Source organism: Canis aureus, chromosome 34 (genome assembly GCF_053574225.1).
Source record: "Canis aureus isolate CA01 chromosome 34, VMU_Caureus_v.1.0, whole genome shotgun sequence".
In the NCBI taxonomy this organism is placed as follows: Eukaryota; Metazoa; Chordata; class Mammalia; order Carnivora; family Canidae; genus Canis; species Canis aureus.
This window is the reverse complement of record NC_135644.1, coordinates 25,321,744-25,349,347: the sequence shown is the minus strand read 5'-3', so window position 1 is coordinate 25,349,347 and position 27,604 is coordinate 25,321,744. Positions and strand designations below refer to the sequence as shown.

At 42.1% G+C, this 27,604-nt stretch overlaps 1 protein-coding gene and 1 long non-coding RNA gene across 4 annotated transcripts in view; one reads left to right on the top strand and one right to left on the bottom strand.

Moving 5' to 3' along the window:
* LY75 (lymphocyte antigen 75) overlaps positions 1 to 27,604 on the bottom strand; it is a 122,998-nt gene that overhangs the window by 8,839 nt on the left and 86,555 nt on the right. Inside the window, exon 35 of one of the 2 annotated variants that reach the window (XM_077883374.1) lies at positions 5,116 to 5,226. In XM_077883374.1, coding sequence (XP_077739500.1) covers positions 5,116 to 5,226 — 111 coding nt within the window. Of the gene's footprint in view, positions 1 to 5,115; positions 5,227 to 24,228; positions 26,269 to 27,604 lie in introns of those variants that run through there. The other variant, XM_077883373.1, reaches the window with a different exon arrangement.
* LOC144304802 (uncharacterized) lies at positions 6,724 to 24,357 on the top strand. 2 transcript variants are annotated; one of them, XR_013371770.1, is made up of 4 exons: positions 6,724 to 7,688; positions 7,905 to 8,003; positions 22,751 to 22,823; positions 24,040 to 24,357. It is a non-coding gene; the product is annotated as an uncharacterized LOC144304802 (long non-coding RNA). The 2 variants fall into 2 exon arrangements; XR_013371769.1 differs by lacking the exons at positions 22,751 to 22,823; positions 24,040 to 24,357 and adding an exon at positions 10,517 to 11,423 and having other exon boundaries at positions 6,741 to 7,688.

Below are 27,604 nucleotides of genomic sequence, written 5' to 3'. Positions count from 1 at the left end.
TCATGATCTCAGGGTCCTGGGGCTGAGCCCTGCATCAAGCTGTGTGTCAGACTCTCCGCTTGGCACAGGGTCTGCTTATCCCTCTCTCTCTGTTCTATCTCCCTCCCCCTTGCACACGTTCTCTCTCTCGCTCTCGCTCTCAAAATCTTTAAAAAAAAAGTTCCTAAGAAACATGTGACTTTCCAGCCTCAGTAATTTAAAAGTAACAAATTTTCCTATTTTCCAGTGAGTATTTTTAAACATATTTTAAACTTTGCAGACTCTCTGTACTACAACTAATATAACTACACATGGAAATGAGGAAGTCTTGCCTCCTATTAAATTACATCCCTCCAAAATCAGCTTGACTTAACAAAGTCTCCTGAAAATGTCAGAATATTGTCTTAGTTCAGTGGTTCTCCACCTGGAGCAAGCATCAGAAGCACCTGGAGGACTTGCTAAAACAATAGAAGGACACATCCAGAGTTTCAGATTCAGCCAGAGTGAGATGAGGCCTAAGAATTTATATTTCTAACAGGTTCCCAGGTGAAACTATGCTGTTCCAGGGACCACACTTTGAGAATTATAGGAGGCTTACATCACAGGCTACTATATTTATGACATCAGACTAAAATTGATAGTAGTTTCATAATAAGTTAACAGTTAAAGGGAAAGACAGAGCTCCTGGGCAGCCCGGGTGGCTCAGCAGTTAAGCGTCTGCCTTCAGCCCGAGGTGTGATCCTGGAGACCTGGGATAGAGTCCCACGTTGGGCTCCCTGCGTGGAGCCTGCTTCTCCCTCTGCCTGTGTCTCTGCCTCTCTCTCTATGTATGTCTCTCATGAATGAATAAATAAAATCTTAAAAAAAAAAAAAGAGCTCCTATTACGTACTGATATGGTAAAAAAAGAAAAGTTGTATTAGGTGATCACTACCACATCTTCTAAAAGAGGCTTACAGAAAACAATTTTAACTATAGGGAAAAAGAAAATTAGGGACAAAAAAATCTCCCCCAAACCATACTGTATTGTTAAAGAAGAAAATCCCAAACTGGGCAGACTAAAGCTCCATTCTAAATAAAGCAGCAGACACCTTAATAGAAGAAAAAATTGGTTTCAAGATTGTAAAAAAGACAATTTACCCTCCCAGAAGCAAATATAAACACAAGAAATGTGTGAAAATGCAATCTCACCAGTAAAGTAATGAAAATTAAAAATAAGCAGACTTCCAGGCTTACAGATTAAACAGTCTGGCGTTAGGTATAACAACGTAGGAACTCATACGTTGGTTAGGTGGAGTAAAAATTAGTACAGCCTTTTTGGAAAGTATTTGGCAAGATGTGTCAAAAGCCCTAAAAACACATTATTTGACCCACCAATCGTTAACAATTATGCTAAAACAGTCATAGGCTCTGTGCTCAACCATTAATGTTCATCACACGTGTATGACTGTGAAAGACTGAAAATAATAGCCAATATTAGAAGATTAACTAAATCAATTATATGGGATTTCTATATATGAGATTAATGTAGTTAGTACAAAATAAACATTGTATTTTTACTGCCATAGACATTTTTAAAGGAAGATGCAGATTACGGGGCAGTTTCCCAAATATCCCTTTTCTTACATATTAAAAAAAAAGAGAAAGCATTTATTATTATAAATTTGCCTGGGATGGGGGAGAAGTCTAGGATACTTACCAAAATATTAACAGTCATTACATTTCCTTAGGGCAGTGCAATTTAGAGTGACTTTGTTTTATTTTATTTTTAAGATTTATTCATTCATTTTAGAGGGAGAGAGACAGTACATTGGGGTGGGGCAGAGGAACAGAAAGAGAGAGACTCTCCAGCAGACTCCCTGCTGAGTGAGGAGCCTGATGTGCGGTGCTTGATCCCACAACCCCAAGAGCATAACCTGAGCCAAAATCAAGAGCTGGATGCCCAACAACTGAGCCAAGTGGGCACCCCTGATTTTGTTTTATTTTTAAAATATCTGCATATGTTTTTCTCATTTTGTATAGTGATCTGCATAAATCATGCTATTACCAAAAACTTCAAAAGAAAAAAAAAAAAAAAAGGCTGACCTTTAAAATACTGAATACTTTAATCCAAAGTTAGGATTCAATGAGGTTCCCAGAGTCATTTATCAATTTTTAAAAACTCTATGATGGTTTTCTTATCATTTCCAGCTGCCTGTCTGTTAAATGTCATAGAGACTTTTTAAGCTGTTTTACCCTGATACTTAGTTGTACTTACTTGTGAAATGTGACCGAAATGCCACTCTAGAAAAATTCGCAAGGGAAGTATTTAACTAGGTTATAGTTTAGGCTTAAGTGTTTAGAGATGAGTTTTTCATCCTTTTCTTTGACCTTGTGGCAGCCAATGGAACTTTAACGATTCTTAACACTGTAATTTAATTAAATACTGTATAAACTTAAATTACTGTGTCAGGCAAATAAGACACACTTTCATTTTCTTTAACAAATGACAGCATAAGTCCCTGAAGAATGCATGTGCTCAAGAAAATTTTTTTTACAATGCATTACTAGTGACAGTACCTGCTGAGATGTAATTTGGGTGTTTAATTCTTTTTATAGCTAGTGACAGAGTTCACAAATCACAAAAAGGAAAGACTGAAAATATTTATTTTTTCTATTAAAATGATAACATAAATTAAAGGTAAATGTTGCAAAATAAAAATTTTAGCCTCTAACAATTATTTTCCTTATTATGAATAATAAAAAGAGAGCGAGCGGTATCAAGTAAATTAGCACAAATCCCTGGAAATATTTCTAAATATAGCTCTCTGCAGCCCAAAAGGTAACAAGCACTTGTTTTCTAAACCCTTAATGATATGCTTAAGACAGGGTTTTATACAGCTGGGAAGATTTTACAAATCCAAATGTATATTCTAGTATTCCTTCTGCTTTTTCTTCTTCATACATAGCAAACCTTGAATTCATGTCCATCTACTATTCTAAGCCAAAATACTACTACTCTAGTCAAAAATAAATACCAGCATTAATTTTAGCTAATTTTCTGATTCATCAATAAACTGAATATTTCCAGAGTAGAAACAAATATGGAGGAGTATCAAATAAATGGTAAGGTTAACAGAAATGTATGAGAAAGCTTAAAAAATGTAAACATTAAAACAAACTGAATTGATAAATTTTTAACTGGGGAAAAGATATATATATTTTTAGACACAAGATAAATTTTAGAAGCAAATTTCTACATAACATTTTAAAATTCTAAATGGCTACCCTGCTTGAACAAGCAGAGTTAATGGACTCTGAAACAAGCGATCAAGGTAAAGTCACAATGTTGCTAGGTGTTTTCAATTTTGTTTTGTTTGCTAAAGGAAAATGGCAAATACAAAGACAAAACCAAAAACTCTCACTACACATGAATTGTAGAAGTCAGTCAGTCAACAAGTATTAATTATGCGTCTGTATTGGAAGCAGTTGCTTAACTGCTAAAGATAAATATTAAAGCTGGACAGTGAACTCCGACCTGTGGTTCAGGAACATGTCTATCCTTAGTTCTCAACCTCCAATATAATTTCTGTTATTGAAATTTATATCTAAGTATACCTAACATAAGTGATTTCTTCAAAAAGAGATGGAAAATTGTTATGGGAAAACCTCTTTCAAAAAATTCCTATTATTCACAGCAGTGGATCATGTGACTCTTGATCTCCGGGTTGTGAGTTCGAGCTCCATGTTAGGGGTAGAAGTTACTTAAAAATAAAATCTTCAAAACAAAAATTCCTTTTATTCAGTTTCTGTAAAATGAAACCATACTGGTAGGTTGGAAATTTTGTCTGGTTCTCAAAGAGCTAATGTTCAACACCATTTGGCAGGTATATGAGTTTCTCAAAGGGAACAATATGTATTGAGTACTATATGGCACTTCATAGGATTAAAAATGTCTATACCTACATTCATTACTTCTATAATAAATGAGTATGATTTGATATTCTACCAAAATGTCATATTGGTTGGTTGTCAGAAAATTGTGGGGTTTTGTAGGTAAAGGGCATTTCTAAATGCTGGAGTTATTAATAAACCTAAGATCAAATTTAATGAAATGATCAAGAGATTTTAGATCTCATGGAGTAGTAAAAGGCATTTCTAAAGAATCAAGGACTCTTATATCACCATATCATAGCTATCTCGGTTGAAAAAAGATGCTATTTAGGGGCGCCTGGGTGGCTCAGGGTTGAGCATCTGCCTTTGGCTCAGGGTGTGATCCCGGGGTCCTGGGATCGAGTCCCACATTGGGCTCCCCGCAGGGAGCCTGCTTTTCCCTCTGCCTGTGTCTTTGCCCCTCTGTGTCTCTCATGAATAAATAAAATCTTAAAAAAAAAAAAAAGATGCTATTTAACCTCCTAGTTTCAGTTTGAACTTAGGAGAATCACGATTAGAGGCTTCACAACAAGGATGTACTTGGGGCCCAACAGCCAAATATGAAAAGAGCACCCAGGCACACCTTTTTAAAAATGACATTTTTATTTGAAATATTTCACAATGTGAAGTGGTATTTTCCAGAAAACATTGAGCGTATCTGCTGGCAAAGAGCCTTCTTCCCTAACATCTCTACCACAGGTTCATTTCACGGTCCCATCTGACTTGTGCCCACACCGAGTACCCGAAAGGGCTCCTTCAGGGCAGAACAGTGATCACAAACTATGGTCCTAAAATCTGATCCAACCATGTTTGAATCCTGGCTCTGCCAGTTATTACCGGCATGACCTTGAACAAATAACTGAACTTAATTTCTCCCCTTGATAAAAGGAAGCTAATGAGAAACTACCTGCTGGGTATGTTAGGAGAGCTATACCCGGGCAAAGGATCCGAAGTGCCTGCACAGTGCTCCGCACAGATGTGCACATGACAAAGGTCCTGCTGTGGCTAAGTTCCTGGCAGACAGCTCTGGACAGGGGGGCCCGAACAGCAGTCTTCCAACTCAGAGGTTAAATATATACCCAAGTCCAGTGTGCAGCTTGGGTGTTATACAGACTGTTCACTTATTACAAGGACCCAGGTGAAAGTGAAATATGACATAACCATTTTTTTAAAGAAATTAGTGAACACCATTTATGACTGTGGAAAAAAAAAAAAAAGTTCCTTACCATGGTCAGTACATTGACTTCTGACGTCCTCTATGCTTTCTAGGTTGACGGCTTCTTTAAGAAAAATGTAACAACTGTCTTGGAACCTAACCCAGGTAGATGAAGGACAGTCTGTATGGGAAAAGAGAAACATTATTAAACAACTTGGGAAGAATTCCATGAATTCCGAAAGATCAAGAATATTACATTTTCATAGAAAAAAAAAAGAATTTAGCCACAAAGCTCTCTGTTAAAATAAGACATTGACTAGTGTGATAGTAATTTATTTTTCTCCATTCTACATATGGGAAAAGGGCGATGTGCCAGTGATTCTCTTCTGATTTGACAGAGCAAAGTTACAAGTCTTTAGGGTGTTTAGGAACTCAGACTTGTAAATTACAGCATTATTACCAAGGCAACTGACTATCAAGAAGGACAACCAATCAGAATTACAAGGTTTTTGAAGGTTATCTTTGCAGTATATAGAAACAATTTCAAAAGTCTCAAGAGTTTTACAAGATCTTTTTAAAAAATTATACTTCCAAGAGCAGAGACAAGTTGCTAGATTATGAATATTCAGACAAGTTTTCATGTTACACAGGAAAACAAGATTGATGTTCTTATGAATGTTCTTAGTTCAACACCTCATCAAAGCAGATTCCTTGAACTAGTTCTATGAAACAGAACCGTATCTCCTCCTCTGTTGCTGTAGAGTGGAATGGCACCTCCTTCGCCTCTATCTTGATCTGGGTTTTTTTGTTGTTGTTCATTATAAATGTGCATATTTTTAAGCCTTGGCTCTGGAGTTTCGTTAGCATGAATTTATTTTCAAAAGTAAGCCTTTAAGAGCTTGATTTCACTGGCAAGAATGGAGAAAAGGAGGATTTTACTGAATTTCGGTGAATAAAAAAAGCATTGATCTTCCCTATTCTCTTAGGTCTATGTAGGGAAAATTACCATGATGTTTTTTTACCTAGTTTTATTTTAAGTTCTATATGTGTTGTAACATTAATGTAAACAAGTAAAAGAATGCCTTACTAAAAAGATGAGAACTTAACCATCACCCATGTCCATCTAAACTCAATAAGCTTAAAAACAATAAATAAATAATAAATAAATAAATAAATAAATAAATAAATAAATAAATAAACAAACTCAACAAGCTTGACTTTACTAAACTCAGAATATGGTGGAGACCATTACTTGTCTCCTACTTGAACACGGCACTTCTTTTTTTTCCTGGTGCATTTATTATTATTTTTTTTTTTTTGTGGGTTCTTTTTTTACGTCGGCTTCTTATACAGCACAGAATACATGTCCACCAAGCTATTTTCCTATCTTCCAGTAACTGCTGGATAATGAGCTCTGCGCTGAAGTGAAAGGTGCAGAACTGCCTTTAAAAGGGAGTATGCTGGGATCCCTGGGTGGCGCAGCGGTTTGGCGCCTGCCTTTGGCCCAGGGCGCGATCCTGGAGACCCAGGATCGAATCCCACATCGGGCTCCCGGTGCATGGAGCCTGCTTCTCCCTCTGCCTGTGTCTCTGCCTCTCTCTCTCTGTGACTATCATAAATAAAAATTTAAAAGGGAGTATGCTCCCTGGATCATACTTCCCCTTTGATTTTTTAAAATCTTTAAAAAAATCAAAAATCATTCAAGATGTACTAGCACGAGAGTAGGTGTCTCAAGATACAATTTATTTTGTATACAGGTTTTTTTTTTTTCCTTCCTGCTGTCCTATAAGTACTGGGCATTACACATGTGACTACCTTGGCTTGAATTCTGGTAGTAATCTAGAACTTTCTCATTGTGGTGGCTTAAAGGTAGTTGGTAGGGGTATTTTAGCAAAATTTACTTAATGAAACATGGAGTTAGAAAAAAAAAAAAAACCTGGCTGTAAAATTATATGTGCAGTATGATCCCAGGAGTTAAAAAGCAAGAAGTCCAGAAATGTTTAGGAATTGGAGAAGCCAGACACACCTATAGGGGCAGGGCTTAGGGAGGGCCTGAAAACAGGGTGCACAGTTGAAGGTCTGTAAGTGAAACAGCTAGGCCCTTAGATCCTCTGACTGAGAAACAGTACTCAGCCATCCTACTTTCACTATATACTGCTGCTGCCCTCTTTGAAAGTCTGGTCCTTACTCAGAGGAACTCTTTTAGATTTAACATATAAGTGAAATCTTATGGTATTTGCCTTTCTCTGTCTGACTTAGTTCACTTAGCAAAATATCCCCTTGGTCCATCCATGTTGTCACAAATGGCAAGATTTCATTACTTTATGGCTGAGTGATATCCCACTGGTGATGTATAGATCTTTATTCATCTGTGGATGGACACGGGTTGCTGCTGTATCCCAACTACTGTAAATAACGCTACAGTAAACATAGGGATGCATATATCTTTTCTAATTATCTTTTGTTTTGGGGGGTAAATACCCAATAGTGGAATTACTAGATCATATGGTAATTCTATTTTTAATTTTTTGAGGAACCTCCACAAACTGTTTTCCACAGAGGTTGCACCAATTTGCATTCCCACCAACAGTGCATGAGAGCTCCTTTTTTTCCACATTCTCATCAACACCTGTTATTCTCAAGGTAGTTTTAAATTTCCTCTTTGATTTCTTCTTTGACTATGGGTTGTTTAGTAGCATGTTGTTTAGCCTCCACATGTTTGCAGGGTTGGGGTTTTTTCCCCCATTTTTTTTTCTTGTACTTCATATCTAGTTTTATACTAGATATGTTATTGGAAGAGACACTTGATCCGATCTCAAGCTTTTTAAATTTACTGACACTTGTTTTGTGGCCTAACAGGTGATCTATCCTGGAGAAAGTTCCACGTGAACCTGGAAAGAATAGATCTTCTGCTGCTTTGTTTTTTATGTGTCTACTAATTCCATCTGGTCTGATGTGGTAAGGCCACTGTTTCCTTATTTTCTGTCTGGATGATCTGTCCATTGATGAACGTGGGGTGTTAAAACTCCCTCCTATTATTGTATTACTGTCAGTTTCTCCCCTTAGGTCTGTTAATATTTGCTTTATATATCTGGGTGCTCCTATGTTGGGTGTACAGATATCCATAATTGCTAGATTCTCTTGCTGGGCTGATCTCTTTATCATTATCTTCTTTGTCTCTTGTTATAGTCTCTCTTTTAAAGTCTGTTTTGTCTGATATTATAAATATTACTACCCAGCTTTCTTTCCATTTCCATTTGCAGGTAATATTTTTTTCCATTCTTTCACTTTTGGTCTACATGTGTCTTTAGGTCTGAATCGAGTCTTGAAGGCAGCATATAAATGGGTCTTGGGTTTTTTTGGTTTGGGTTGTTTTTTTTTTTAAGGAAGCTCTATGTCTGGTATGGGGCTTGAACTCACAGCCCCAAGAACAAGAGTTGCATGCTCTATCAACTAAGCCAGCAGGGCAGGTGCCCCAGTCTTTTTATTTTATTTTAATTTTATTTTATTTTATTCTTTTTAATCTATTCAGTCACCCTATATCTTTTGATTGGAGCATTTTGATCATTTACATTTAAAGAATTATTGATAGCTATGTACTTAGCACCAGTTCTTTCATTGCTTTATGGTTGCTTTCATCGTTTTCCCAGTTCCTTTCTTCTCTTGCTCCTTCCCTTGTGATACACTTTTTTAACTTTATGTTTGGATTCTTTTCTCTTTACTTTTTTTTGTGTACCTATTATAGGTTTTTGGTTTGTGGTTACCATGAGGTTCCTATAGAAGCATCCTATGTATATAGCAGTCTATTTTAAGTTGATGGTCTCTTAAGCCTTTTTTTTTTAAGATTATATTTATTCATGAGAGAGAGAGAGAGGCAGAGACACAGGCAGAGAGAGAAGCAGGCTCCACACAAGGAGCCCGGTGTGGGACTGGATCCGGGGCCTCCAGGATCACGACCTGGGCTGAAGGCGGCGCTAAACCGCTGAGCCACCCGGGCTGCCCTCAACATGTTCATGTTAGACTTTTCACCATGTCCCAAATATTTCCTTTGTTTTTTCCCATATTTTAATACTCTTGGTTCGCCATACTATAATCTTGTTCTTTCTGGTTTATTATCTACTCTTTAGGTTTTAAGAATCTGCTGTTATACCCATCTATTGAGTTCATAATGTCAGTAGTTTTTTTTTCAGTTATAGAATTTCAATTCATTTATATTTATATAGTTTCTGGACCTCTGGTGAAATTCTCAATTTTATTATCTATATTCTTGAACTTACTATAGTTATTTTAAAGTCCATTTCTGATAACTCTAATTTCTGGGTTGCCTTTTGGTCTATTTTTGTTTCTTTTCTCCTTTGACCTATTTCTTATAATGCTTGGTACATGGGTTTTTGTTTTTGTTTGTTTGTTTTAAATCAATTAAGACACTGTGCAGGAAAAAAAATGTAGAGGCCCTAGATGATGTTACTCTCCCCCAGAGGGAACTCTGGCAGGCAGTTTGGGTATTGACAGTTACATTAATACAGTCAAGGATTGAGTTGACCTGGGGAGGTGTAGCCTTTGGGAAGCTCAATATCCATGAATCCCAATAAAAAGCCTGGGAACTAAGCATAGCCTCTCTTCTTTGGCCAGTTAAAACTCAAATTTTGCCTCCTTAACACCCTGAGACTGCCCAAAACTCTGCAGATTTTGGCAACTCTCATAAAGGGAAAAGTTAATACACACAATGTTGGGCTCACCTCAGCAGCTCTCTGGTGCCTGCAAATATGGTTTTAATGGAATTTCATCTAGAGTTTCTAGTCGTTCTTCTCACCCAGTGATAGCCCAAAGCAGAGTTCCCTTTCTCACACCTTTGAATAGGTTATTAACAACTGTTCTTCCATCTACCCATCACTCATCTAGCGAACATTTACTGAGCAACTCCTATATGTCAGGTATAATGGTCAGTGCCAAGGAGTAAAGAGAAAGGGATATAAAGAGGAATGAGTCCTTCATGTAAAGTGCTCAGTCTGATACATGCACATAACAGATATTACAGAGGTATGATAGGTAAAATGCTATATAAAACAATAAAAGAAAGAGTAAATAACTTATAAAGTCAGGAAATACTTCAAAAAGAAGGAAATAATTTGAGCTACAACTTACAGGATAAAGGAGTTTGTCATGTACAAAAGGAAAAAGAAAAAGAAATTCCAAAACAGAGGGAGTATCATAGAAAACACAATGACAAGCACCTAGAAAGGAGTCAAATGTTCAATGAGTGAAGTAGGCAGGTCTCTTCCCTCCTCTCCTTCCTCCTACCAGATAATGTTTTATATGTTAAGACATGATAGACAAAACAAATAGTCACTTCCAGAATGAAACTCAAACAGAAAGTCACAAGGGCAAATGCAAATTTTTATTTTCTTCTTTTTTCTTTCTTTTCCTATTTTGTTCTGATTCATTTTGTTCCCTTCTCTTTATCTTTATAGGATTAAAAAATAACCACTTAAATGGAAACAGACTCCATTACCATGGTTGATGACACCTGAAACACCTTTCTATATCACTGGAAGTTCTTGAATCACAGGCTGACAAATGTTGTCATATTATTTCTAGTCAAAGCTACACATAATATTTTCTACTGATAACTCAAGAATATAAAAAATAAATTTTGCAATTCGGTTTTTATATGGAATAAAGCAAGTCTATTAAATACACAAAAATATAATCAACACCAAATGATGTTAACTTACAAATTACTTCTTTGCACACTTGTAGTTCTTATGTTTTATAAAAGCTTTATAACTCTTCTATACTGTCTATTGGTTAAAGTATACTCTTATTTCAGAGGCAGCTCGTGTGTCAGAAGTGTCCAACCCTCATCTTCTTGTAACCTCTGACTCGTCTGAACTTCTAATAACAGCATGTATGAGATGCTTTCTGGCTACAAAGACTAAGAACTGACTAGGTTACACCAGTGATAGAGATTTGCTGTAAGGATACGTGGGATAATAAGAACTCTGAAGGCTTTAGCTCAGTATATAGGCCTCGTAGGGTTTTTATACTAGGAACTCCCTTGAGCGGCTGCCTAGCCTAGAGCAGTCATTCTTTGATTTAGGCAATTATCCCTGTTTCGATTAGTTGTGGCTCGAGCAGTGAGGATAAGATGACACAAGCCATGGGGACCCATGCGTAAGAACCACAGGTAGCCATTATTCTTGGAAAAGGGGCTGTGTTACCCTTTGGAGACCAACACACGTTCATACGGCACTCATCAAATTCTGCTCTGTGTGCCAGTTATCTGATATTTACCCTGTTTTCCCAATTGGACTGTTAGCTGCATGACAACAGAAACCATTTCTTAAATTGCAGTGTCCCCTCCTTAATAACTATCCTAGCATCTTGTACCTAACACGAGATAGCATGCAGGGGACACATTAAGCTGTGGAGAAGCCTGGCTCTGACTCCATCGTGGATATGATACTTAACCTCACTGCGCCCTAGTTTCCTTATTTGTAAAACGAGGATAACAAGAGTACTTATTCTTATGACGGCTGTTGTGAGAAAGATGTTCCAGGTGCTTCCTAGATGCCACAGCGGACAAAAAGGAAAAAGAATCCTGCCGTCCTGGAGCTTATGTTTAGTTGAGGCAGATACGCCAGGCAAGACATGATGGGTGGTATTTTATATTTAGCTGATGTATTAGCAATCTGTTGCAAATAAGCAACTTAAAACAACTAAAAACCTTTATTACAGTTCCTCTGCGTCAGGTATCTGGAAGCAGCTGTCTAGCTGGGTCATTCTGGCTTGGGGTTTCTCATGAAGTTGCAGCCAAGCTCTCTGCTAGGGCCGCAGCCATCTGAAGACTGAGCTAGTTGAAGGATAAAGAAGCCTCCAAGAAGGCTCCTTCAGATGGCTGGTGGGTTGGTGCTGGCTGTGGGTAAGTGGCCAAGGTTCTCACCATGTGGACTTCACAGGGTCGCCTGAGGGTCCCCATGACATACAGGTGACTTCTCTCAGAGCAAATGATTCAAATGAGAACAAGGGAGAAGTGCAATAGCTTTTATAATCCAGCCTTGAGGGTCACACTCTGTTATTTCTGCAATATCCTATTGGGTACAGAGGTCACCCCTGTTCAGTGCTGGGGTGCGCTACACAAAACTATGAATACCAGGAGGAAAGAATCACTGGGGCCATCTTGGAGATGAGCAAGCAAAGATGGTGATAAGTACTGAGGAGAAAAGTTAAAACAGAGAAGCAAGGGATGCCTGGGTGGCTCAGCGGTTGAATGTCTGCCTTTGGCTCAGGTCGTGATCCCAAGGTCTGGGATTGAGTCCCACATTGGGGTCCTGCAGAGAAGCAAGATCCTGAATGTAGAGCTGGGGTTAGAGCTGCAGTTTTAGAAAGGCGTCTTTTTTTTTTTTTTTTTAAGAATTTTCACTCATGAGAGACACACAGAGAGAGGCAGAGTCCCAGGCAGAGGGAGAAGCAGGCTCCCTGCGAGGAGCCCGATGTGGGACTCAATCCTGGGACCCCAGGATCACGACCCAAGCCAAAGGCAGACGCTCAACCGCTGAGCCATCCAGGCACCCCTAAAAGGTGTCTAAGAAAGATCTCATTATCAAGGTAACATGTAAAAAGTCTGAGTGAGCTGAAGGGAAAAAGCCACATGGAAGTCTGGGTCAGACAGGGAATAGCAAACGTGGGCCCCTGAGATGGGAATGAGGATGATGACGATGATAAAGAGGATTGCAGCAACTCAAAGACCACTGTTGAATAATTAAATAAGCAATACACAGCAAGACCAAAAAAAAAAAGTTGAGAAGCTATGGCCATAAAAATACAAAACAAACTGTTCACTTCCTCAAAATTTTCAACTGCCTTCCCCTTCGGTTCATTTCAGCACTAGCAGTAACCCCACTTAATTCAGCCCCAATCCCTTCTTCTCATGCTACCGGTCAGTGTGTGCCCCCGAAACAAGCTTTAAAAGGACTCAAGACATATATATTTTACTCTGAGAAGAAATGTGTTCAAGCAGAGGCTGGATGCCTCTTGTGAGGAGAGCTGCTGAAGTGCATGCACTCCATGAGCAGAAAGCTACGCTAAGCCTTGTGCGATGCTAAGTTATCAGCTATAGTTATGCTATAATCCTGTTATCCTTAAAAACCTGCCTCCCAAAATACTGCCATAAGTTTTCAATTACAGGTTCTGTAATATCTTCCTTAAAAATATATTTTGCCAAATACACTTCACACACACACACAGCCTGCACACAATGTTCTCTGCAAAGTTTTTTTCTAGCACTTACTTCTTCACAGCTGTCCTGAAAGATAGGTCATTAATAATGCACCTAAGTGGCTCTTTATAGATTTTTTTTAAAGATTTTATTTATTTATGCATGAGAGACACACACACAGAGAGGCAGAGACACGAGCAGAGGGAGAAGCAGGCTCCATGCAGGGAGCCCGACGTGGGACTTGATCCTGGGTCCCCAGGATCATACCCTGGACTGAAGGCGGCGCTAAACTGCTGAGCCACCCAGGCTGCCCTCTTTATGGATGTTATAACTTTATAATTCCATTGACTCAATATTTATAGAAATTTAGGAGCCTGATAAAAATTTTAAAAGCTTGCACTTAAGATTCCAAAAGTCTCTATACAGATCCTCTGCCTGAAATTACCATGTGCTACAGAATACAACAGCATATCTCCAGGAATATTTGGCATTATAGTCAGTTCTAGAGAACTCTCTGTTCCCTTATAATTTCTTTTAAGCAACCAGCACAGCATAAGAGGAAGTGATCCTTGGGAAATACTTGTTCTGAATGTTAACAAAGTGAAGGCAAAGACTGCATTTTTCCCCCTGGTCAGTAATAAAACCTTCGCCTTTCTCCGGTTGAGATAGGAGTCATAGTCACTTGGCCTCCACGGTAGCAACTGTGGCAGAGACCGAGAAAGAAGAGGAGCTGTTTGTTATAACATATGGAGGCAGGAGTGGGGTTCCAAGTCCCTGACTAACCTAGGGGACCTGTGGCTGTAGTCTGGGCTCCAAAATCTCCCTGAATCCCAAGGAAATCAGCCACTCTGACACTCCACTCCCTCTCCACATCACCCTCCCCAACCCCCCTTCCAAGAGGTCCACCTCCACCTTTCTCCCCTGCAGTCACTTTGTAGAAGAGCTGCCATGAGATTTATTTATAGAATGGGGGTGCCAGCGTTCCTCTGCAGCTCTCATCGGGCAGCACTGGTCCATTTTCTTATAGGTTCAGTCTCAAGATCTGCCCTCAAAATCCAAAATAACCCACAAACAAAATAAGTATTTTGATATGTATCATAAAAAATTGTGGACAAGGGATCCCTGGGTGGCGCAGCGGTTTAGCGCCTGCCTTTGGCCCAGGGTGTGATCCTGGAGACCCGGGATCGAGTCCCACGTCGGGCTCCCGGTGCATGGAGCCTGCTTCTCCCTCAGCCTGTGTCTCTGCCTCTCTCTCTCTCTCTCTCTCTCTCTCTCTGTGACTATCATTAAAAAAAAAAAAATTGTGGACAAGAATCCTACTGCAAAACTAGTTTGCAACACAGAAACACACTTTTTAAACACTTCTCAACAATGAAAGAAGCCCTGAGATAACGCCTAACTGTAATTTCACTTTTTCATTAGAAGAAACATTACTGTCTCAAAATTTACAAAAATCTACCTGAGATCATTTCCCCTGAAATACCACTGTGCCATCTACAAGAATTAGAAAAAGCCACAGCAATGAATTAAGACGATTTAATGCTTTGAATTCAATTGTGAGATCGGTTCATGACAGAAATAAAAAAATTTGAAAGAAACTGAAATCCCATTATCCACCCTTACTTTTTAAAATCAAGCATCTAAAAATAAATAAATGAAATAAATAAATAAAATCAAGCATCTAAAATTCTTAGTCCTTTTATTATAAATTAGAATAAAATGCAAAGACTCAAAACAAAAATTCGTAAGATAGTACAGTCTCCGCTATTACACATCTCTCTTCTGGCAAGGAGGAAGACAAGCAAGCAGATGATGAAGAAACAAGATGCACTCAGTGTCAAGTGCTCGGAAGAAGATAGAATAGGGGCATGCCACAGAGAACTGGGCCATTGAGGGAAGGCCCGACAAAGTGACACATGAACAGAGATTTTTGAATGACGTGGGTGGGGGCAGCCATGCCAAGGATAGGGGAAGGGGAGGATGGTCTGGGCAGACAGGCCAGCAGGTGGCTGAGTCCCCAGGGGCCCAGTGTGGATAAACAGTGAACAGCAGGGAGAGTGGTAAAGTGGTGAGAGCCAGGAAGGCAGGGGCACCCTCCTCCAGGGCCTGTAGGCTGTGGCGATTCAAAATGAGTGACCTAGATTCTGATCCACAGGATGACCACAGCAGGACTTCTCTGAATATGCTTAAAAATTCACTCATCTCAGGCCCAGGGGAAATCACCTACCCAATAAGCACACCGATCACCCACGATGGGAACAAGCACCATTACAGGAGAACTTTTTAAAAGGGATCCCATGGAAACTTACTCGGGAATTTAAAAAATATTTTGTTCATTGTGATTTTCAAGATAATAGTTAAGAACATAAGATCACTTATGGTAATAAACTCCGAAACAACAGAGAATGATAACAACGGTTTCCATTTCAACCTTAAACTTCTACTTCATGCAAGAACCACAGGAGCCTTTCCGTTGAGATCTTGCCACTCAGCTAATTAAGCTAATTTTGTGATAAGCTGGAGACGTTCTTTCTTGACGTAGTCGTAGGTCTAATATGGTTGGTGATCTTGTCTGCATGAGCTACTGTGAGGTACTATGATGACAAACACAGGGTTGTCAGCCCTAGATCCCACGGCCCAGATGCTCAGCAGCCCGCCTGGAGGGCACTCCCGAGCCTCTCTCGTCCCAACACGGACCCTGCATCTCGTAAGACGGGAACACAGGGAAGGGCCCCAGGACCTGGAGGCCCAGCAGGTGGCCGCCGCCGCCCCACTTCAGGCTCCTGATGGCCCCACGGGGGATCGCCCCCACGCAAGGAGTTAGGGAGCTTGATGGAGGCCTGCGGTCGTGCCTCGCCGGGGAGCTCGTGCTCTTTCTAAATCAGTCCTCGGAGCCCCTTAGTAGTAGCATCACCTTGGTCAACGTGCGCCTCCTGAGCCCCTGAAACGCCTAAGCGCGCTGGACTGATACAAGGGAAAGAACAAAATTTTCCAAAGACAGCTCGTCCTGGTTTACTGCTCGAAACAGCGTCCCTGAAAGGGATACCAACACCCAGAAACGGATCCTTAAAAGGAGTCTGACAAGCAAAGTCCATCTTGGGCGAAGGCTCGGCAGCCCGAGGTCACCGCACGCTCCGAGGGCGCGGCGGCGGCTCTCAGAACCGTCCAGGCCGGTCCCAGACAAAACTCGGTGCTCGGCGTGAACCGTGAAGGCCGCCCCGCGTGGCCTCCACTCCAGGTGGCCTCCGCCCCGTGTGGCCTCCGCTCCAGGTGGCCTCTGCCCCGCGTGGCCTCCATCCAGGTGGCCTCCGCCCCGTGTGGCCTCCGCTCCAGGTGGCCTCCGCTCCAGATAGCTTCTGCCCCGTGTGGCCTCCACTCCGTGTGGCCTCCACTCCAGGTAGCTTCTGCCCCGTGTGGCCTCCACTCCAGGTGGCCTCCGCTCCAGGTGGCCTCCGCCCCGTGTGGCCTCCACTCCAGGTGGCCTCTGCCCCGTGTGGCCTCCGCTCCGTGTGGCCTCCGCTCCAGGTGGCCTCTGCCCCGTGTGGCCTCCGCTCCGTGTGGCCTCTGCTTCATGGGCCTCCACTCCAGGTGGCCTCTGCCCCAGGTGGCCTCCACTCCACGTGCCCTCTGCCCCGTGTGGCCTCCGCCCCGTGTGGCCTCCGCTCCGTGTGGCCTCTGCTTCGTGGGCCTCCGCTCCAGGTGGCCTCCGTCCCGTGTGGCCTCCACTCCGTGTGGCCTCCACTCCAGGTAGCTTCTGCCCCGTGTGGCCTCCGCTCCAGGTGGCCTCCGATCCAGGTGGCTTCCACTCCAGGTGGCCTCTGCCTCGCCTCGTGTGGCCTCCGCTCCGTGTGGCCTCTGCTTCGTGGGCCTCCACTCCAGGTGGCCTCCGCCCGAGGTGGCCTCCACTTCACGTGGCCTCCACCCCTCCGAGCCACAGGAGGACCACGGGAGTGCTCAGGCAGGAGCTCCGGGCGCGGCCTCCCCGCTGCTGCCTCCCCCCCCCTCCCGCGCCCCAGTCTGCGCCCCGGGCGTGCCCGGTCCCGGTCCCGGATCGAGGCCCCCGTCGGCCCCGCGGGGCGCCTGCCTCTCCTCGGCCTCAGGCTCTGCCTCCCTCGTGTGTCTCGTGAATAAATAAATAAACTCTTAAAAAACTGAAAGTGAAATTCAAAAACCCAAAACACTCGAGTAAGCACCTCCCTGCAGCCCACACGAGCGTGCACGCGGCCCGGTTCGTGCTCCAGCCACGCTGTTGGGCCGGGGCTCCCCCGCCGCCCGGACGCGCCTGCAGAAAACCCGTTAAACGCGCAGCCGGCGCAGCCCGCGAGGTGCCGGCGCAGGCGCCCCCGAATCTGTTTCGGGCAAGGCCCATCACGTGCCATCTTTCCGACGCCACTTGCGCAACCGCCCAGCCGCCCCCACGGGTCACAGGACGCGGGCGGGCGGGCGGGAGGGAGGGGGGGCCGGCCTCGGCCTCGGCCTCGGCCTCGCCTGCCCCCCCCGGCTCCGGGCGGGAGGGGGGCTGCACCGCTCTCCAGCTTCCACAGCGCGCACGGCCCCCCGCGGCCCCCTCCCCCCGCAGCCGCCCCCCGCAGCCCCGACGCCGCCGACCGCACCGGGGCCCGGGCTCTCGCAGCTCTGCGGGCCGGGGGCGCGCTCGGGCGCTCGGGGAGCCCTTCCCCGGGGGCGCGGACGGGGGGGGGGTGGCGAAGCCATCGGCGGCCGGACGGTCACCGCTGCGCGGGGGTGAGGGCGGCCGCGGGGGTCGGGGTCGGGGTCGGGGTCGGGGGGGCAGGGGCAGCTCACCCGCGGCGGCGGCGGCGGCCAGGCCCAGCAGCGGCAGCAGGACGGCGGGCAGCGCGGCCCGGGCCATGACGGCGGGTGCGGGCGCCCCGGGCGGCGCTCTGGCTCCCGCTCCCCGCTCCCCGCTCCCCGCTCCCGGCTCCCCGCTCCCCGCTCCTCGGAAGTGCGGGCGCGCACCACCCCGCCCACGCGGCCGGCCCCAGGGGGCGGGGAGGGGAGGGGGAAGAGGGGGGCGGACGGGAGGGGAGGGGAGGGGAGGGGAGGGGAGGGGAGGAGGGGAGGGGAGGGGAGGGGGGGCCAGCGGGGCCTGACCCGACGCGAGCCCGGCCGCGCGGCCCTTGGGACCCGGCCTGGGAGCGGCCCCGCTGTCGGACGCCGGAGGATGGGACGGAGAGTCCGAGGAGCTTCCGCAGCGCTGCAGCCGCTCCCTGGGGGCTGGCACCGCGTATAAATCACCCCAGTGAGCGGTCGGAGCCCGACCGGAGCACCGGCGCAGTGGGCCACCTGGACAACCGTCCCTGCAGGGGCGCTTCCCTGCTCCAGGAGCCGGGCCGTCGTCGAGTGCTGCAGTGGCCGTCCAGCCTCCCAGCCTCCCGGTGGGCCCGACCCGGGCGGCGCCTCTGAGTGTGGGGCTTCGTCCCACCTCGTTTCAGAGAGCCGGACCATCACTTCTAGACCGCCGTCCTTCAGTTTTACTTTGTCTTAGATTTCCTCCGGGTGTGCGTGAGCGTGTGCGTGTGCGTGTGTGTGTAAGAACAGGATTCACGGGATCCCTGGGTGGCGCAGCGGTTTGGCGCCTGCCTTTGGCCCAGGGCGCGATGCTGGAGACCCGGGATCGAATCCCACGTCAGGCTCCCGGTGCATGGAGCCTGCTTCTCCCTCTGCCTGTGTCTCTGCCTCTCTCTCTCTCTCAGTCATAAAACAAAAAAAAACAAAACAAACAAACAAAAAAACAGGATTCACACTACGTTTGTTTGGCGAGAGTACCGCGGAAGTGACGCCCCCTGCCCAGGACAGACACCATGTCCCTTGGCCTCATATTGGTGACGCTCATTTGATCACTTCGCTACAGTGTCTGTCGGTCCTTCTTTGCATCTAATGGTCAGAAATCTCCGTGTCAAAGAATCCTCCCAGTGGAGTAGATTCCCCCTCCTCCACCTTTTTTTAAGATTTCATTTTATTTATATTCGAGAGAAGGAGAGAACCCGAGTGGGCTGCGGGCAAGTAGACTCCTCCCTGAGCATGGAACCCCCTGGGGACTCCATCCCAGGACCCAGAAATCATGACCTGAGCTGAAGTCAGACACTTAACCTGCTGAGCCACCCAGGTTCCCCCCTCAGACAACTTTTGTTACCAGCTTTCTGGATTAAGGGTCTTTAAACTATGCTTGCACAGTTCTTGGAAGGAACCAATTCTGCCCATACCATGATCTGGAACTTCTGGCCTCCAGAAATGTAACACAATAAGGCTCTGTTGTTTAAGGGGGGAAAAAAACCCAAAACTATGCTCTGCTATAACTATGCTTGTTATAATATATATGTATAAAGGACTGTAAATTGACTGAGGAGGGCATCTGGAACCAGACAACACAATACACAAAACAGGGTCAAGTAAGACCTCATATCGTTAGTGAAAGAGCACTTTATTTATTTTTTTAATTTTTATTTATTTATGATAGTCACAGTGAGAGAGAGAGAGAGGCAGAGACACAGGCAGAGGGAGAAGCAGGCTCCATGCACCGGGAGCCCGACGTGGGATTCGATCCCGGGTTTCCAGGATCGCGCCCTGGGCCAAAGGCAGGCGCCAAACCGCTGCGCCACCCAGGGATCCCGAAAGAGCACTTTAAAATGGAGTCTAAATTCAACAAAAACTCAGGAACTCAATTTAAAAAAAAACATACAAATGATCTAAATAGATACCTCGCTAAAGATCTACAGATGGCAAAAAGCATATGGAAACACACATTATATGTTACTAAAGAATTGAAAACTAAAATAAGATATCACTATACACCTATTAGAATGACTAAAATCCAAAATACTGACAACACCAAATGTTGAAGAAGAGGAGGAGCAAAAGGAACTCTCTCATTCAGTGCTGATGGAAATGCAAAAATGGTACAAGCACTTCCGAAGACAGTTTGGCAGCTTCTTACGAAACTAAATATTTTCCTACCATATAATTCAACAATTGTGCTTCTTGGTATTTACCTTAACAAATTGATAACTTATATCAAAAAATTGCATACGTTTGTTTATAGTAGCTTTATTCACAGTTGCTAACACCTGCAAGCAACCAAGATGTCCTCTACAAGGTGATGGACAAACTGTGGTACATCCATACAATGAAATTCGGCATTAAAAAAAAATGAACTGTCAGGTTGTTAAAAACATGGAAGAACCTTAAAAACATAATACAGTATTATTAGCTATAATCACTATGCTGCATGTTAGATCCTTTGAACTTATTCATCCTATAACTGGAACTTTGTACCCTTGGTCCAACACCTCCCCATTTCCTCCACCCCCAAGCCCTTAGTAAACACAACTTTACTCTCTTTTTCTATGAGTTCAGCTGCGTTTTTTTTTTAAGATTTTATTTATTCATGAGAGACACAGAGAGAGGTAGAGACATAGACACAGACAGAAGCAGGCTCCCTGCGGGGAGCCTAATGTGGAACTCGATCCCAGGACCCTGGGATCATGACCCGAGCCAAAGGCAAATGCTCAACCACTGAACCACCCAGGTGCCTTAGTCTAGCTGTTTTTTTACTTCATATATGAGTGATATCACACAGCATTTGCCTTTCTCTTACTTTTTTTTTGTATTGAGATATAAATTGACAAATAACATTATATTAATTTCAGGTGTATAATATATAGATTCGATATTTGTATTTATTATGAAATGATCACCGTAAGTTTAGTTAACATCCATTGCCATTATAATCATAAATTTTTTACTTAAAAATAGTTTTTTTCTTGTGATATTATTTCACTTACTATAATGCTCTCAAGGTTCATCCACATTGTCACACATGGCAGGTTCCTTCTTGCTCATGGCTAAATAATATTCCATTGTGTATGTATGTGAGATATATGTATATACATAAAGTTTTGTTTACTCATTCATCCATCGACAGATATTTAAGCTTCTACGTCTTGACTATTGTAAATAACACTGCAGTGAACAGGGGAGTGCAGATATCCCTTCAAGATCTTGTTCTCATTTCCTTTGAATATACACCCAGAGGCAGGATTGCTGGATCATATGGTTTCTTGAGCCCTAACATTGGGCTTGAACCCATGACCACCAGATCAAGAGTTGCATGCTGCACCAACTGAGCCAGCTGGTAAAAGATACCAGCTTTGGTATCTTGGCTGGTAAATTCCACGTTTAATTTTTTTTTAGGATTTTAAAAAATTTATTTATTCATGAGAGACAGAGAGAGAGAGGCAGAGACACAGGCAGAGGGAGAAGCAGGCTCCATGCAGGGAGCCTGACATGGGACTCGATCCCAGGTTTCCAAGATCAGGCCCTGGGCCAAAGGCGGCGCTAAACCGCTGGGCCACCGGGGCTGCCTTCCATGTTTAATTTTTTTGAGGATGAGGTCTCTTCTTCTTTACAGACTCCTGTTGTTCAACTTTACTGATGTAACTAAGGACAGGTAGAAGAAACCAATCCATTTTCCTGGTGGTTGTCAGTATAAATATATGGCTTTAATTTCATCTGGGCCCTGGATGCCTTTTCTGTGATCTTTTTATTTGTCTTGGTCATTGTCTTCCCCTATTCCTCTGATCAAGTATTTCACATTTTTTATTACTCACTTCAAGATGAGACCCAATTTACTACTCATGTTTCTCAGCAGAAGACCTTGCCTTCTACTCAACAGAGACGGGGGGCCATCAGGTATAGACAAAAATCTTCAAATACTTACCTGCTCTCCCCTTCTCTTCCATGCAGGTCTTCCTTGTGTGGCCTTAGAGAAGAAGGCAGGCTTCCCCAACCCATCCAAACCCTGTTCCTCTTTCTGTGGACTTAGACTCTTCCCTCTCCTCCATCTTCCCCAAGATCTTCCATGACTCTCTCTCTCTCTCCCCTGCATCATTAACTTTTCTCTGTCCACCTTTGGGGTGTTTTGATTTGTTTTGTTTTCTTTCCTTTCAGCTTCTAAACCTGTGAATCTCTCCCCCTCCCCCTTCTTTGGAAAAAGAAAAAAAAAAAAAAAAAAAACAACTTCTTCAACCCTTCTTCTCCCTCTAACTGTGACCCAATCCCTGTCCTTTCCTTCTCCACCACACTTTCCAGAATATCATATTCCCCATTTCCTAGTTTCTCTTTCACTTTGAAGCTCAGCCTGGATTCTGGCTTCACTAGCTACATTTCCACTGGCTTAGATCACCAGTGTTTTCCTAATTTCTAGACTCCAGTTTTATCTGACTTTGCTTCTCTGTTGTTTAGCAATTGGAGCAATGTTGACTTGGTCTTACACATTGCATTAAAAGGTTATTTGGCCAGGGAGCCTAAACCCTTGGGCTTCCCAGGACTGATCGTCAGCCTACATAAAGTTCCTGGGAAAGGTCCCTGGGCTGATCGTTGCTGAGATTCCTTTCGGCCTGAAATAAGGAGGAGGGCTAGGTAACTTTAGATCAAAACACAAAGTGAGCCCTCTTCTGTTTTATTTCAGCTCCTGTAGACCCAGGACTGGGAAAAATGGGATGAAGAGGAAAGGCTGATGAGGAAGACCAGTGAAGAGACTGGTACAAATAATCCAGGGAGAAAAAAAAAAAGTGATAAAGGCCTGAATTAAGACAGTTGATATTGGAGACAGCCACTCTTTGAGAAGCCTGAGATAAAACTGCCAGAATTGTTGGATTAGAGAGATGAGAAAGAGAGGATCTGAGGATGAATTCTGAGTTTCTAGTTTGGGAGAAGAGGGGTATGGTGTCTTCATATTGATTGAAAGAGAATATAAGAAGTAGAACTGGTTGGAGGAAATGGAAAAAAAGTTTCTAAAATTCTGCTTGTGATTAGCTTAGAAAAAATAGAAATACACGTATATTAAATTTGTGAAATGTAGATATTGTAAGAATGTTTTAAGTTAGAATATGCAAGGAATTAGATGTAACTTTGTATATAGATCATGAGGTCTATTAAAAAAAGGTCTTTAAGATCTGGTCAAAATTCATCTTCTTAAACAAGACAAAATTATTGAACTAATAACAATTAAGTCTTCATTTCTTCAAAAGGGTTTTAGGATTAAATGAACCAAAGATAAAGGAATCTGAATGTCTTTCTCTAACATAAACTCAGCAGTGGTATGAGGATTGGGGGTTACCAAACTACTGCAATCATTTGCAGAGGGGAACTCCCAGATAATGGTGACATCTTGCCCTAGGATCCTCGGGAGGAGAACATGCTGTGTGTGGGGCAAAGGGAGGAAAAAGAGGGTGATCATTGGTATCAATTCTACATTTGTCCTCTGGACCTGATCATTAGATATATCTTCTTGCTTTTTTAGGACCTGGTTTTGAGAGATCAATTTTGTCAGACCACATGTGGGGGTTGGATTAGATAGAGAAGACCGGAAAAGGCTGTTTTTGGTTGTTCTGACACAACAGCAACAGGCGAAATGGGAAAAAGGAGCACAATACAGGCAGTTCTGATCATACTGAGAAGGACTTTGATGTAGATTTTCCAGTGGGAGTTAGAGATATGAGCCTGGAACTAAATAAGTGACCTAGTGGCTGATGAATGCTTTGGGTTGGGACATGGGGAGAGGATCTCCTGAAGAAGCACCAAGAATGAGAAGTAAATGGGCCATAGATGGGATTTCTGCTGATCCAATAGTTAAAAGACTTGCTAAGAATTGCTGAGTCAAAGGCACCTGAAAAAGAGACTTAAATCAAACATTCAGAGTATAGGATGATTATTTCTTTTTTTAAAAAATGATTTTACTTATTTATTTATTTTCAGAGAAGGAGACAGAGAGAAACCCAAGTAGACTCCATGCTAAGAGTGGAACTTGACACAGAGCTCCATCTCATGACCCTGAGATCATGACCTGAGCCCAAACCAAGAGTCTGACACTTGACCGACACTTGACACTTGAGCCACTTAGGCACCCCTAATTGTATTTATTCTTTAAATAAAGGATACCTTGAATTACAACAGCAGCACACTTTATTTTTTGTTATACTATATGCTAACATAATAAAACCCAACATAGAGATACTTTTTCAACAAAGATCAACACTTTTACTTAAAAAATAAAACTTTATTACAGCATCACTATTATATACAACTGTCCTTTTTTAAAAAAAAAAGGATTTTACTACTTTATTATTTTCTTAAGTAATCTCTGTACTCAGTGTGGGGCTTGAACTCACAATCCTGAGATCAAGAGTTGGATACTCTTCCGACTGAGCCAGCCAGGTAGGTACCCTGTATAGTTGTACTTTTCACAATAAGTTGGTTTAGTTCTTTGAAGAAAATCTTTAACAATTAAAATTGTACAGATCAGAGGGCAAGAGGAACAGTCTAACAAATTCAATAAAAATATTTCAGGACAACTGTACTATAGTTTTAGACTATACTAAAACTGTCTCAGAAAATTATTTTTAAGCATTTATCATAGTATAAATACTCTAAACCTTAAAATAAATCTATGAATATTATACAAAAATATTTTAAAGTATAAATATAAACACTGAATATAGCATGTTCAATGGAAACTATTATTAAAAATATTTTTTAGATGGTAAAATTTAAAGTCATAATCACAAAACAGCATTTCCTTAATCATTCATCATCTAAAATATTTTAGTAGTAATCACAGTGTTTAGAGTTTCACTATAAAATTTTCATTTTTACAAATGCAAGATGTACAATTTCCTTCATAGACTCCTTTTCTCTTTAGCTCACAGAAAAAGGCAACAAAGTAACAGAAATTTCATAGTCAAAATTTGACATGTTATATAAAGCATAAAAATTGTGAAATTTTCAAGAACTCATATCCTTAGCTGATTCCCTTTAAGAAGAAAGGGTTATAAACTGTACACAAGACAAAAATCACACTGCTGCAAGTACATCTAAATCAATCTAAAAACAATGTTCCTACACTTTAGGAAAACGTTAAGTACTAAATCTCCTTTAAAGCCATTGTTTTATAAATAACTATGACAAAACAAAATATTTGCATTTAAAGAATTTTGGTATGAAATATCTTTGGAACAGTATAAGAAGCATCTTGCCAAAAGCACTATTTTGTTGTGTAAAAAAGTAAAATCTCATTGTTTAATAATTTCTTCTGAATGCTACAAATGACTATTTTGGGTTTTTTTTGTTTTTTTTCCGCATGACAATTTGAGGAGAGGAAACTTTTTTTTTTCATTTTCTGTTTTTTTTTTAAAATAATAATTTTGATAATATATACAGTTATATTTTCACCTTGAGGTACAAATTTTGCATTAGGCTGGATATTTATTATTTATTTATTTATTCATTCATTCATTCATTCATTCATTCATTCAAAGTAGGCTCCATACCTAGCATTGCGCCCAATGCAGGGCTTGAACTCACAGTCCTGAGATCAAGACCTGAGCTGAGATGAAGAGTTAGACACTTGACTGACTGAGCCACCCAGGCACCCCTAAGCTAAATGGTAGATTTATGACCTAGTACCATGCCAATTTTAAGTCTCTAAGCAGTTGTGTTAAAATGCCATTCACATATACATATCCTAGTTACTAACTACATTCTTACAGAGAAAATGCATGTTAAATTTATTACCTTGCAAATAATTTGGACCTTAGTTCTGGCTTCGGTTCTTCTCCATTCTATTAAGTAAAGTTTTAAACATGGCATTCTGTGGATAATTCACAGTAGATACCAGCACAGCAATTAAACAACTGTAAAAGTACTTACGATGTCTACTTTAGGATAGAGTAAATACTGACGCTGGGAAAATCTGAAATGGCTCATTTTCCCAACACATTAGTGCAAATTAGCAAACGTTTAGAAGAATTTAGTCATGGAAAGTGGGAAGCATAATCTCATCTTCATTCATTCCTTGTTCATATCGAACTGAGGAGAAGCCTGCCCAGTGCAACCGGTTCCTTTGGAAGAGGAACCAAATCAGTGCACAGATGAAAGCTAAGACACTGAGCACAGCAAATGTGATAGCTATTCCTCTGTAATCAGGGCCTGGAATAAGGAAAGGTTTGACATTGGAGGAGAGAATATAAAAGCCATCATTACTGATTTATACATTAGGCTGCATGTCACATGTGTAAACTCTGTACAAATTAGACACAATAAATAGCTGATTGTTTTATAGCGCATTAACACAGAATTCAAAATCATCATCAAACATTCAAGTGTTTTCAAATTTAACTCTTTTCCTTTTCATTCAAATCCTATTCATTGCTTTAGCAATTTTCTCTAAAGAATTTAGAGTATTATCTTTATTCTTACTTTCCCTTCCTTCGAGAACATTATTTCCAATATATTACCTTATTTTGATAGCAAATTGCTACAAGTTGTAAATTTTTGTGTTTGACTTACCTAGGCCCAAGTAAAGTGTTATTTGCTTTAAAGAAAATTTAAGACTTTAGGATGACTTCATTTAGCACCTAGCTATTCAATTTCAAATGCTGTCTCAGACCCCTTCTTTGCATGCTGCCCAGATGGATTCATTTGTCCTCTTGCTTTAAATACTAACTCTACGCTGACCTCTCTTCTCTCTCATATGTCCAGCTGCATGCTAGACATTCCATATGAGTATCTCTTCTTCATATAGACAGCTCAAAATGCTAAAACGGAACTCTTGGTTTATGCCATCCTAACCCTGTTTCCCAGCTTCCCCCATAATATTCCAGTTGTTTTCCATTTCACTCAGCATAGAATCTGACCTCTTGACCCTTGCTTCCAAAGTCTTAGGTGTCTGGTGCCTGCCTACCTTCCAGCTCTTCCTTGAGCACTCATCAAGCTCATGCTGCTGTAGGCTCTTTGTTATAACCGGTAGCTCTCCCCATAGTGCCTCCCCTGATCTTTGCTTAGCTGGCGTTTCAGATCTCAGCTTCAGAGTCTCCTGTTCTTAGATGTCTTCCCTGATAACCTAATTTAAAGTAGCCATGTCCCTGAATATATTCTGAATAGATATATTGGTACAGAAACCAGTCATCTAGCATTGGGGTTTTATCTTTAATATTTATACACCAAAGGGATATTTTTATGCTAAATCTACAGAAATATTTCTGTGAAACATTCAGAGCTCCTTTCTCCAGAAATGAAATTAAGGTAAGATTTTTATGATTATTTTATGTATCAATTCATGATGAAATCTAAGTTTAATTTACAACTTCCTTTAGATGTTCCTTCCAGGAAATTTTAAGTAATTAAATTGAGTTTTGCATTGGTGCTAAGTTAATCATGAGTTTTATGGGAATGAGGAGAAAGGAAGCACACTAACTACAGAATTAGACCTTTGAGCTTTTACATATTTGACTGATAGAATCAAATACATCTTAAGAATATATTC